The sequence below is a fragment of the Musca domestica genome, unplaced genomic scaffold (genome assembly GCF_030504385.1).
Source record: "Musca domestica strain aabys unplaced genomic scaffold, Musca_domestica.polishedcontigs.V.1.1 84, whole genome shotgun sequence".
Classification (NCBI taxonomy): Eukaryota; Metazoa; Arthropoda; class Insecta; order Diptera; family Muscidae; genus Musca; species Musca domestica.
The window spans coordinates 2,292,801-2,305,810 of record NW_026712417.1 but is presented as its reverse complement, the minus strand read 5'-3'; the positions used below and the strand labels follow the sequence as shown (position 1 = coordinate 2,305,810).

The 13,010-nt window shown below is 34.4% G+C and overlaps 2 protein-coding genes and 1 pseudogene across 2 annotated transcripts; 1 reads left to right on the top strand and 2 right to left on the bottom strand.

Annotated features, from left to right (window-relative positions):
• The first annotated feature begins 707 nt into the window (after nucleotides 1-707).
• On the top strand, nucleotides 708-4,464 carry LOC101893077 (ras-related protein Rab-43-like; annotated as a pseudogene).
• A 112-nt stretch (nucleotides 4,465-4,576) lies between these two features.
• LOC131800596 (structure-specific endonuclease subunit SLX4-like) lies at nucleotides 4,577-12,543 on the bottom strand. Its single transcript, XM_059131252.1, is given in 13 exon segments — nucleotides 4,577-4,877; nucleotides 4,936-5,088; nucleotides 6,682-7,260; nucleotides 7,263-9,124; nucleotides 9,228-9,281; nucleotides 9,346-9,423; nucleotides 9,487-9,536; nucleotides 9,583-9,673; nucleotides 9,730-9,783; nucleotides 9,846-9,929; nucleotides 10,338-11,540; nucleotides 11,612-12,285; nucleotides 12,411-12,543. Coding segments are annotated over 13 exon segments (5,121 nt in total). The 5' UTR covers nucleotides 12,482-12,543; the 3' UTR covers nucleotides 4,577-4,709.
• Nucleotides 12,316-13,010, bottom strand: LOC101891524 (uncharacterized). Its single transcript, XM_005182354.4, has 2 exons — nucleotides 12,746-13,010; nucleotides 12,316-12,676 (listed from the first exon to the last, which is right to left on the bottom strand). The coding sequence occupies exons 1-2, from the start codon at nucleotides 12,868-12,870 to the stop codon at nucleotides 12,505-12,507; spliced, it is 297 nt and encodes a 98-aa protein (XP_005182411.1). The 5' UTR covers nucleotides 12,871-13,010; the 3' UTR covers nucleotides 12,316-12,504.

The window sequence follows — 13,010 nt, the reverse complement described above, 5'->3', positions numbered from 1 at the left end:
AAAGAATATTTGGGCCAAAATCGAACTTAATCAACCTAAAACTTCTTTGTTCCTATACGAAGAAGCCTGTCGATAACTGAAGTCAGTCAAAAAAGCGTTTTATGTATTTCACCTTTATATAATACATAAGAGGAAGTGTTCTGTATAAGTCATCGACTGGCTTATTCATAAAAGACAAATGAGTTTTAGATTTGTAAAAAAACAATAAGGAACAAAGGCGTTTAGGTTAACTTAGTTCGCTTTTTTTTCTCTTCCGCAGAAGAAGTGGAAGTATCTGTCCCATTTTAAACTACATGCTACATATTGTTAAACTTTTAAACACTACATGCTGTTAAACTTTTCAAAAATCCATTAAGTATATTACGTTAAATATACTTAGAATTTGATGCTGACCATGAATATATATACTTTGTGGGGTCTACGACAAATATTTAGGAATGTTACAAACGGAATGGCAAACGTCATATACCTTCTTTTCAAGGAAAAATGATAGCAAAAGCAATAAAAATTTCTGTAAATCAATTGTCTTGTATAAATGCAGAAGGTATGTTCAAAAGAGAAAGAGAGAGAAAAAATTGACGCAAGTAAACTCGCATAGTGTAACTGAGGACTTATTTTAAGTCCTGAACAAAGCAATTGCTTGCGTTATCGATAAATAAAGCTTCCAATTGCCACTATCGATTCTTTATTTAAAAGGTAGTATCGATTGATAACAATCATCGGGTTCTATTGTGTTGGTAATTAGTAAGGTTCTTTAATTTGTTATTCAATAAAAAAAACAACTTGTTCTTGAACTGAAGGAATATAATATTGTCGCTCTAGTTAATTGCGTACTATAGAAATAAAATAAAGAGTGGTATTTTAGGGAAATCTCCGGCAGCCAAAGAACAACTAGACACAAAAGAAATACGTCAGTCAATTATTCACCAAAACAAAACTCCTATCCAGGGTTAATCTGTTCGGGCACATTCCTTTCATGAATTCTTACTACAGTGTCTAAAGAATTCCAAAGAAAAGAAATCTAGTGAATGGAAAGGTGTAAGAACACCCACATTTTACAGTTGATTGATTGTTGTTAACCGTTTGTGAATCCACATAAGTGACATCACACTTTGCCGTTGCGAACTATTCTCCGTCCCCTAGAACACAAACATTCTTCGAGTGGCAGCAAATCATCAACATGACAGCCAGAAATCCTCAAACACTAATGGCTCTGCCAGTGAAGAAAGTTTGATTTTCTATTCAAAGTTGTGCTAATCGGTGATGCTGGAACTGGAAAAAACTTGCATAGTTGAACGTTTTAAGACTGGTAATTTTATGGAACGTCAGGGAAATACAATCGGTGTGGATTTTTCAATGAAAACCATTAGTTTAGAAGGTAAACTAGTTAAGGTAAGTCATATGAAGAATATATCAATTGGAATTTATTTAGGAAAACAACATTCTTCTTTTAGTTGCAAATTTGGGATACGGCTGGTCAGGAACGGTTTCGCACAATAACACAAAGTTATTATCGTTCAGCGAATGGTGTTATCATTGGTAAGTGTGTTGTTTTTTCTTCTTGTGGTATTCAACGCCCATTTCGTTGGCTAAATACGCAGTGGTATGTAGGTGATTGTCTGATGTCTTTGGGGGAATTAAGTACTACTCTAGGGTAATGAATCATTTTTATAAATTTAAACAAAAATTGTCATATCTATGAAATTGTTCCATATCAAATATTTGGTTCTTTATTCCGTTTCAATTCAGCCTTTATTGTCCGGTTGTTTGCGGATTATTTGTATACACGTGTTTTTCTTTGTAAATTGAATTTTTGCTGAGATGCTTAACATTTCTTCATTTTATAGTTTTCCCTATAAGCTGGGGGCATGTTAAATTTGACAATTTCTTTGTAACACTTCGAAATTTTCGTCTGAGAACCCGTGAAGTAAATGTAATTTATTTTTAAATTTCTTAACTAAGCCTTAAAGACTTGTGAGTCGAATTAGCTAAACCCAATTCAATTCAAAGAATTAAGATACATTAAGTATCTTAAGTAAAATCAAGGTACATTAAGTACTCCCAAGGAGCTTTTTGGCATGAATATTCAATATTAAGCTACAATACAGAATAAGTTCTAATATATCGTAAAATTTGGATTTTAATTATTTTGAAAGTTATAGACGCATTTTCTAACAGGATATAGAAAAGGACATGTAAAAAAGTTTAGTTTAGCTCCATTATTTGGCATAGCCCCCAATTTAGCTCCAGATATTCGGTATTTGGAAGGTTTTCTATCCCATTTTTAATTGAATTCACTGTTATTAAGGAAAAACCTTTTAACATCTGTTCTCATTTTGACATGAACGCCATATAAAAGAGACCATAGGTGTCTGTGTTTTGAAGTGGCGGTTCAATGTCTTTTCCAATTGGAGTGGCCTCCCATAGACCGATATTCCCAAATAATTGGTATTTTGTAGGACCTATTAAATTTTTTAATTGGTAAAATTGGTGCTATGTATGAAAGATATTCGGTGTTCACTGTTATTATTCTGTCATAATTTTAAAAACTTTAAATTTACTTTAAAACGCAATTTCTACTCATTTTACCAACGATTTTCTTTCCACTCTCTCTAAATTTCTATGAGTGAAATGGGGCCGGTATGGACCCTGAGACAATCAAGCATTATTTAATATATATACAGGGTGAGATAAAATAATTGCAACAAAGTCAAACGCCATAATTTTTAATTTTTCTTCAATTTTATTGAATGAAATCAAAAATTGTCGGAAATGGTATCAAATTTTAGAATAAGTTTAGATTTGTTCGGTCACCATTGGCACGAATTATGGACTTCAAACGGCCAATGAAACCGTCATTCGCTGTCCGAATAATTCTCTGCGGTATTTTGGCCCATCCCCGGCTAAGCGCTTGCTTGAGGTGATCGACACTTTGATATTTTTTAGTGCCAACCTTGACTTCGAAAATACTCCAAGCACAATAGTCCAACGGATTGGTATCCGGAGATTTTGGAGACCATTATGCGCTGGAAATGAAGCGAGGAACTCATCGTGATGAGTGCGATGGTGCTGAGTCCTGTTGGAATGTTCAAGGTCTGCGGCCAAAATGTTTGCGTGCCCAAGGCTTTAGTACACCCTCCAGAATATACACAAAAGATTTATTCACATTTTAATACTGGAGTGCTCTAATGATAGCCACTTGTGGTTTTCCAGCCAAATATAAAGAAATTACACTATCACGCTTGAATTCCATTACGAATAACTTTCTGGTCACTGGAATAATTTTAACAGTTGTTGGACGAGTGGCTTATAAATGACAGCAGTCTGAAGTTGGTTGAAGTTTTTTCATCTCACCCTGTTGACCATATAATTCGCAAAATTTGGCCATTTTTGTCATAATTAAACTTAAAAACGTCATTTCTACACATTTTACCAATAATTTTCTATGAGTAAGATGGGCCCTGTATTATGAGACAGATGAGAATTCTTTAATATCGATTTTAATACTATTAACTAATTTTGCACCAGGTTGACCTTATAGGGTATAAGTATTTCTTTGCAAAACCATTTGGTACTTTTATTTTTTTAAATATTATATACAGACATTTTGTTATATTTCCAGTTTATGATATAACCAATCGCAATTCATTTGCAAATCTGCAAAAATGGATCGAGGAGGTACGACGGTATACAACGTCAAGTGTTCTGTTAATTGTTGTTGGCAATAAATGTGATCTGGAAAATGAGCGTGAAGTAGAATTTGAGGAGGCACAACAAATGTGTCAATACATACCGGAAGTTCTATACGTTTTAGAAACATCTGCCAAGAGAATCGTAACATTGATGATGCTTTTGTGGCGCTGGCAACGGAATTGAAGCGACGCATCGATACCAGCATAACACAAGTGGAGAACGATGAAGATGCCATTAAATTAGGACAAAGTAAACCTCTCAATCAATGCAGTAGTTCGTGTAGTTTAACGTAAAATGAAAGTTTACATTTTGTTTTGTTTACATGCAACACATATTCGACCATCCATATTATACATAAAGATATTTATATTGTGATTTATTTTATAATGGTAGCAATGAATTATGTTTTTTTTTATTAATTTATTTAATAATTTTCACTTAATATTTTTTTTTTGTTTTGTTCCTTTTTTTTTTTTTTGTAATACAATATGATGGTACAAATGTTAAATGGTATTTGTATTTAAGATTTTATCCAATGTAACATCACACATTCACACAAATCTCTTGACAACAATAGTCAATTAACAGCCATTCAGCTGTATTTTAGTTTTATTATTTATTTTCTTATACGTATATATATATATATTCCATAATAATAACAAAAAACGTCCTTGTTTTTTTTAAACAAAGAAAAACAATCTAAAGGAATAACATTTTAACCAACGAATTGTTAATAAATTTTTAACATGTTTTTTGAAAAGGTTAAAGAAATATCGGGGTTTTTTATTGGAATCCAGAAAGTAAGTATTGACACAATAATTTTTTTCTGCTCCCATAGAATTATTTAATAAAAACAATCGCAGTTTTTATTTGTAAAAAATTGCTAATTTTATTGTTTATAAGATCATCACATAAATAATTACAAACAGGCAAATTAGATTACTTAGAAAAACATTTTACAAAACATATTCTTTCAGTTCATTGCGATTATTTACACTTATTATTTTCATTAATATTTAATAATTAAGAATGTTTATGTTAACTGTCTGTTTAATGTTGGTCTTCTTTTTCTTGCGAACGTGGCGATTTTTCGCTTTCTCTTTGTTAGCATTGTTACTACTACCAGCCGTTGCAAGATCATAACGAAATATAATGCAACGTTGATCGAAAAATTGCTTGAGGTCCTAGAGCAAATAATCCCAAATATTCAGTAATGCATAAATTTATTATTTTAATATTTACCTTTGGGTCATAACGATATCCAATGCCTTTTAGAAATAAGTAAATTTCTTGTAAATCAATGGGTTCATACATCAGAATACTTTCATGTAGTTTGCGATTGGAACACACCAAATTATACCATGCAATATGAAATGGCAGTAAAGGTTGGGGGGTCTAAAAGAAATTAGGACATGTAGTTGTAAGTAGTTTATACATTAAACATTATTTGCCCATATTCATTATCTTCTATATCTATAAAAGAGGAAAATGTTTGTATGTTTGTTTGTAATTTATGGACTCGAAAACCACTGAACAGATTTTCTACAATATCGCCTAAAAGAAACATAGGCTATATACATTTTTGAAATTCTACTTGAAACTGGAGATATAGCATCAGAATTGGAGGCACCTCCCAAAAATTTACATATTATATGCACATATATACAGGGTGATATAAAAAAACTGCAACCATCTTCAGACTGCTGTCATTTAAAAGCCACTCATCCGACAACTGTTAAAATTACTCCAGTGACAGCTCGTTATATTGTTTACAAGCGTACAAAAGTATTTTGGTGAGAAATTTCCAGAGAAAAGCTATTGTGATGGAATTCAAGCGTGATAGTGTGATTTCTTCATATTTGGCTGGAAAATCATAAGTGGCTATAGAGCACTCCAGCATTAAAATGTGAATAAATCTTTTATGTCTCGTACCATCGCTCGTTACCGTGATACTGGTAGCGTAGCCCGACGTCAAGGAAGTGGACGGAAGAAAACAGCAACATCAGCAGAAATGGTTCGAAAAGTAAAGAAGCGACTTGATCGAAACCCGCGTCGTAGGGACCGAAAAATGACTCGTGAGCTGAACATATCGCAATATTCCATTCGGCAAATATTGAAAAATGAGCTCGGGGAAAAGCCATTGAAATTCCAAAAATTGCAAGAACTTATATCGCAGCCGAAAGAAAATAGACTCAAAAGAACAAAAGAGTTGCTTCGCTTGGCCGAAAATGGCGAACTGTCGAATTTGGTTTTCTCCGTCTCCGATGAGAAAACATTCGTTGTCCAGCAGTTTATAAAAAACAAACAAAATGATCGTGTTTACTTGCTGAAAATGTGCACCTTCGGTTGGCCACCAGAACTCAAGCGCTGGCCATGGTGATAGTGTGGGCCGCCATAACTGCCGATGATCACTCTCCGCTCGTATTAATCGATCGTGGCATCAGAATAAATGCCGAATATTATCGCGAAAATATTCTGGAGGGTGTATTAAAGCCTTGGGCATGCAAACGTTTTGGCCGCAGACATTGGACACTCCAACAGGACTCGTCACCATCGCACTCAGCACGCGCAACCCCAAGAATGGTTACAAATGAGGTTCCTCGCTTCATTTCCCGGGCACAATGGCCTTCAAAATCTCCTTATACCAATTCATTGGACTATTGTGTCTGGAGTATTTTGGACAACAAGGTTGACACTAAAAAATACCAAAGTGTCGATCACCTCAAGCAAGCGATTCGCCGGGAATGAGCCAAAATACTGCAGAGCAACATTCGGACAGCGTGTGACGGTTTCATTGGCCGTTTGAAGTCCATAATTTGTGGCAAGGGTGACCAATTCGAACAAATCTAAACTTATTCTAAAATTTGATGCTATTTCCGACACTTGTTGCTTTCATTCAATAAAATTAAAAAAATGTAAAATTATGGCTTTTGACTTTGTTGCATTTTTTTTTATCTCACCCTGTAAATTAAAAGTAGCTTTCCTTACCTTCTTTGTTACATTTGTCTGCAGTATATAGTTCTCATCTGCTAGCTCCGATTTTAGCTCAAGCGAAAATTGAATCATATCAGAACCAAGGCCATCGCTAAGATTGAATTTGTTGCCAACGTTTGACAGAACATTACTTGGCGTTAAGGGTTCTTCTTCAATTTGACTGGAAGGCAATGTCGTTTTTGTTTTCATACTACCACGGTACACATTTGTGGATGAGGTCGCTTTAGCCGTGTTAAAACAATTTTCAATACAATCATCAACGGGTGCCGTTTCTTCAACTATTATGGGATGCGTTTGCAGATAAATATATTCCAATAGTTTAACAGCTTGTTTTCTTTTTAACGGTTTAATGCCATAGTTATATAATGCCTTTAATAATTCCGCCTCAGTATATTGAGAATAGTTGGGTTTAACTTCATCGGCGGTTAAACCACGTATGTGATAGGTTTTATTATTGATGGTTAATGTTTGTTTGTCAATAATGTTTGGGGGCTTGGAGGTGGCCTTTAAAATGTCCGAGGAACTCTTATGACTATGAAATTTGATTTTGTTTGGGGTTTTATCAAGGCTATTTTCTGGCCAGTAACAGTGCTAAATGTCTTGGACTTTTTCAATGTACTAACTGAAGAGGTGGAGGGTATTCCCTCTAGATCAAAAACTGGACTGCTGCAACTGCTGCTCGAGGTTTTTTGAGATTCTTTGAGACTTATTTCAGCTGTCAACAATTGATCTAATCCCATTGGCACTGAGGAGATTTTCGAATTTTGATTTTCATATACCATCATATCGAATTCATCGAAATCATCCAAGGCGGCAGCTTCATTATCAACACTTTTCAATAAGGCACTAAACTTTTCACTTGTTCGATTACCTATGGTACTGTAACGTTTTATGGGTTCATCGGGCGTTTGAAGAAATGATGCTTCTTCTAACAATTGATTAGGTGTCGGCGATTCGAATGTCTCCGAGAACTCCTCCAGAATACCAAATTTACTTCGTTCAAGTTTATGATCGATATATGGCGATTCGTTTGGTGATTTTGTTTCAAAATCACTGTACGAATTTTGAGTTAAATCTATCTGTTTGGAAGGCGATAAGCACCCATTGTTGATTATATCAAGAACCACTGATGTATCCTTCTCTTCATTGTAGTGCTCTTCATCTGCAGAATTTCCATTGGAATCTTTATAACGACTTGTTTTATTTGCCTGCCATATGGAATAATTTATTTCATCATCGGATAACACCAAACATTCCTCCTCATCCTCCTCCTCTTGGTCAATGATATTTCCCTTCCCCTCATCATCTTCGTTTTGTGTCAAATCTATACTGTGATTTTGCAAATTAAATGACTGAGATTTGCCCGTGTCCGTATCGGGTTTTGCAGGTGATGTTGCATGAAATGATAAGGATTTCCTATTTGTTATACAATGTTCAACGGTCATTTCCAAATCCATACTAAATCTGCTATCATTTTTATTCGAGTCAGATGGGGTTTTTACGTTGGTTACCATTTGGGAAAAGCTTCTCCTGCATAGAGATTCATTAGATTTCTCCTTACCACCCAAATATTTATTATACAATTCTCGAAAGATTGTATCATTTCCAACCGCAAATGATGAAGGTTTTTGACTGACATCCTTGATTGTGGCAGTTTGACGATGAAATGATGTTTGTAATTGATTTGATCCTTGAAAATTCAAAAACGATCTATTACTTTGATTTAATTCCATTTCTCTGAGGATCATATCTTCTTCTTCTTCTCCTCCATTGTCTGAATCAATATCATCGGGTATTTCAATGATTTCATTTGTTTTGTGTGGAGAATGTAAGGGACTTTTAAGTTTGTCATCATCCCCTTTTTGGACGTTCTCTTCAATAGATTTACTTTTGGTTGTAATGGCATTTGATTCCGAAATCTTAACTTCATTTAAGTTGGTAATTGATTTAGCTTTTGCTACTTCACCACAAACACTGCTAATATCTGGACAAAGATTTACTTCAAAATTTGTTGAGAAAAGTGAAATTTCATTCACCTCAAGATTATCCATGATATTTGCATTTGAAAATTGTAAATCGTTGCCATTATCCAAACGTTTCCTTTTCTTCTCAGGAGATGCCAAGTCAAGAGTGGACTTAAAGAAATCTTGATTGTCAATCTTATTTGTTTCGAAACTTAATGTTAATTTGAAATCTTCATCCCCATCTAACTTATTTACATATTTCGATGTTTCGGAATTACTATTTATGTCTGTTATTGCCTTTTCGAACTCCTCGTCGTTTAAAGGCGAATCAGCAAATATGTCTATCTCCGTTATAGTTTTACTTTGATTATTTGTGGTATTGCTTTTTTCCTTGGATACATGATCTTCTTCATAATCTTGTGTTAGATCGATGAGATTTTCTTCGGTATCTTCTTCCATGGTGTCAGGTGAATCTATCAAGGCAAGTGAATTTGAACTTTAGTAATATGAAAATCAAAACTTTAAAATTTAGTAAAAAAATAACATTATGCAAACTTATTTTATCGATTGTCTTACCATTAACACGAACTGATGTGGATCCTTCAACTTCCCGGAATAAAATATTCTTTGCTACACAAAAATATTAAATTAATAAAGTATTTTTTTAATAAAGGTGGCTTACAACATAACATACCCTCTTCACTTGATAGCATTTCAATTGCATTTTCGTCGTCAGATTCTTTGGAACTCTCCCCGAAACTATTGTGGGTAACTAAGACAAAATTAAATACATGAGAACATATATTTTGAATGGTTTCTAGACTATTTTCCATACCAACTTTCTTCGATGGGTGTTTTTGAGACTCCAGAGAGAAAGGTCTGTTGCTATACAAAATAAATATTATTAATGGACGCTTTTTTAAATGTCCTTTAGCCCAAGATCCTACCTTCTTCACTAGAAAATATTTCAACTGCATTTGTGGCCACATCTTCGGTTCTCAGGACGGTTGTATGGTGGTTAACTGAAAATAAAAAAATATATAATATTGCCTTAATGATAATAAATGGCATTTCTTACCACTATCACTTTTTGCTATGTGTTCAGTAGACTCCAGCGAAAAATTATTCTTTGCTATACAAAATAATATTATTAATGGAATTGATCCAAATATATTGCATGAGAGCAGATCTTACCCTCTTCACTGGAAACGATTTCGATTGTATTTGGATCAGCATCCACGGTGCTCATGGTGTAAAATTGGTGGACATTTTTGGTTCCTACAAATAAATATAAATGGTTTAGAACATAAAGGAACGAAGTCATGGTCAAATAATAAGGAAGGAAAACCTATCGCAGAACATAAAAAATCAGACGTACATAGTAATTCTATGGGTTTTTTTTCGCCGTATTGAATATTGATTTTGAATTCGATATGTAATAGATTTCGCTGCTGGTTCAGCCACCCTTCAGACAATGAACGACCAACAAAAACCTTAGTATATAATTTGAAGTTGTTGCATATGGCTAATAAATTCCAAAACAATCAAGCTTGACTATTTCTTGCATAGATTTTTTAACCTTCAAGATTTTCAAGGAATATTACCAGGGATTGAATTGATTATTACTCTGGTGACGATTATTATAATCTTTATCATATTATCATGGAAAGCAAATGGAATACACACCTTTACCAATGTCAATATTTGTCTCTTCTTCATCTTCCATTTCAACATCTGAATCGGCAAATAAATCGGGTGAATTTGGTCTCGGTTTTTGTGTGGAACTCATACCGCTATTAGGTGTTGGCTTTTGAGGTGTAATACAGGAAGTTGTAGGTCTAAGGTCTAAGCCTTTGGCAACATCCACGATGGGTTTATTGCTATCACTTGCATGATTTATCAACGGAACTTTATGTGTTTCAGGAATGTCTTTTATATTAGACGATGCTACAATACTGCTTTCATGTGTTCTTGCTGCGTTTAATGAATTAATTTCTATATTGCTAGTTCCCACCTCCAAAGTATTCTCACAATCCTTATTTCGTAATAAATTTTCAGGTGTACACGAAACATTGTTCAATAGCTTCAACTGTGGTTCTGTTTCCATTTGCGATGAACATATTGTGGCAGCATTTGTGTCCGTAGATCCAGCTGAAACATCCATTAATTCTAAACTTCTGGTGGGTGGAATTAAAGATTTAATTTTCTTATAAATGGAACTAGTTATTGAACTGCCAGAATCGGACTTCGGATTATCTTCATCTTCTCGAACACGTAAATTTTTAAAATAATCCACAGGTTTATCGCTGGTACATTCAACGTCCCCCATTTTTGCTTGATCATCAATGGAAGTTTTATCAGTAGTAATTATAATTTCTTCATTTTCCACTTCCCCATCCAACGAAGGATATTTGAGTCTGTGATAGTAATTTTCCAAATCTTTATAGATTTGATGTATCTTTATTGCCATTTTCTCTGCCCTTGAACTTTGTTTTTTGGGTGTAAAATCTCTTCCCTGTATTGCTTCCCATTTTCGTAGTAAATGTCCAGCATTCACTTTACTTAATGGAAATAACTCAGTGACAAAAAACTGTTCCAATGGTATTTCCTCCAGCTCTGGACATTGTACAACTTTTTCGTTGACCTCAGCTTTTTGACTAACTCTAAGTATTTTGCTTTGAAGTTGATAAGTTTCTACTAAAGGTTCCTCTACAGATTGAGATGCTCTGCAAAATTGTTTATTTAGAATCAGTTCTATTTGTTCTTTAAGTTTTTTCTTTTGCAGCTGTTCATCGCGCAGTGTTAATGTGGTAAATTTATTGGCCCATTTTGCTTTCTTGGTACGAACTTTTGTTTTAGCCATAAATGCTTCGGCAAATGCATTATAATCTGAAATGGAAAAAGAAACACGTTAGGAAAAATTATAAACAAATTAATTTAATTTTAACCTTTGGGCGTACCTTCTTTTTCGGCTGTACGAAATCCATATTTTGCTAGCTTCTGCCTTATTGATTCTGCATCCTTAACCTCGTCATTTTGATCTGCAACACAAACAACATCACCATCATTCTCGTTATCTGCGGCAACAGCTATTCCTCTACTCTCGGCTTCAGAACGAGATATTGCCAAAGCCAGTTGAATATCATCGACATTGAAATTATCTGCGGCACAATGTTGGGCAGCTATTTCAGCAAACATTTGTTCATTACGAAGAAATGCTGATTTTATTGTGGATTGTCTTTTCTTATTCGTAGGCTTTTTCGCGACCTTACTTTTGGTATTGCCCTTTTTGTTTTCCGTCTTTGTTGTGGGCGGTGGTGGTGCCTTTTTGACTTTCTTTTCGGGCACATCGAAATCATCTTCCTGCAACTGATCATTATTTGTACCGGAGTCTAATGATTTTGGCTGTTTAAATACGAATGCATCGAGCTTTGTACGTTTGGCACGTGTCGTTTTAGTTTTCGGCAGTGTTTCTGATTCTTCAGGTTCATTGCATTTACTTTTTGTTGTATCACTGACCGGTAATTTATCTTTCCCATTCTTCTCGGGGGATATTTTGTTGTCACTTTCTGAAGCAGCAAAATAACTTGAAATTGAGGCCGTACCTAGTTCTTGGACATTTTGTGTTTTTTTACTTGAAATAAAAAAAGAAGACACAAAAACATTACTTTTTCCAACTAATAAACATTTATTTGGTATAGGTACTTTATTAACTACATCTAGTCAATGAACATTGTAAGAAAGAATGTGCATGCATACCGTTGTCTTGTATTAACAGTACCCGGTAATTGTAGTTTCTTTAGATTAGCTTTACGGGTTGCACGATCCATAGCATATGCTTCAGCTCCAATTTCTATCGTTCCGAAATCAATTGTTTCTTTTCGTCTATTGTCTGCTGTATGGCTTTCGACGTGCGAGGATTTGCTTTCAGATTGAACATATATTTGCGATCTTTCTCCTCCTCGGTTGTGGTCAAATATTCACGTACAAATTTCTCGGAAGCTCCTTGGTATATTGGTGTACAACTAGAGAGAGCAAGTGGACAATTAGAATGTACCGTTGGGAATATTGTGAAACACATTTCTGAAACTTACTACCACAAAGCAAATATTAAACTTCCCGCAACAATTCCTGCTGCAGCAACTCGATTTCGATAATAGTATGAAGGCGTTCCCTTTGTTCGTCTTGGTTTGCGATATTTCTCGTCGATATTTTCCATTACTATAAGCTTCTAAGTGAACTTGATGCTACCTAATTGTTATATAATTTTAATTGTAATACAAAAAAACATGGTAAAAGAAAAATTTTGTCCGGCTAATAACGCTTGCCTGCATCAAAATAAAAAACGTCCCAAACGAG

Coding starts and splice junctions, on each gene's coding strand:
- LOC101891524 (XM_005182354.4), bottom strand. CDS start 12,870: ATGGAAAATATCGACGAGAAATATCGCAAACCAAGACGAACAAAGGGA. Junction 12,677..12,745: donor TTAATATTTGCTTTGTGGTA/GTAAGTTTCAGA, acceptor TGCTCTCTCTAG/TTGTACACCAATATACCAAG.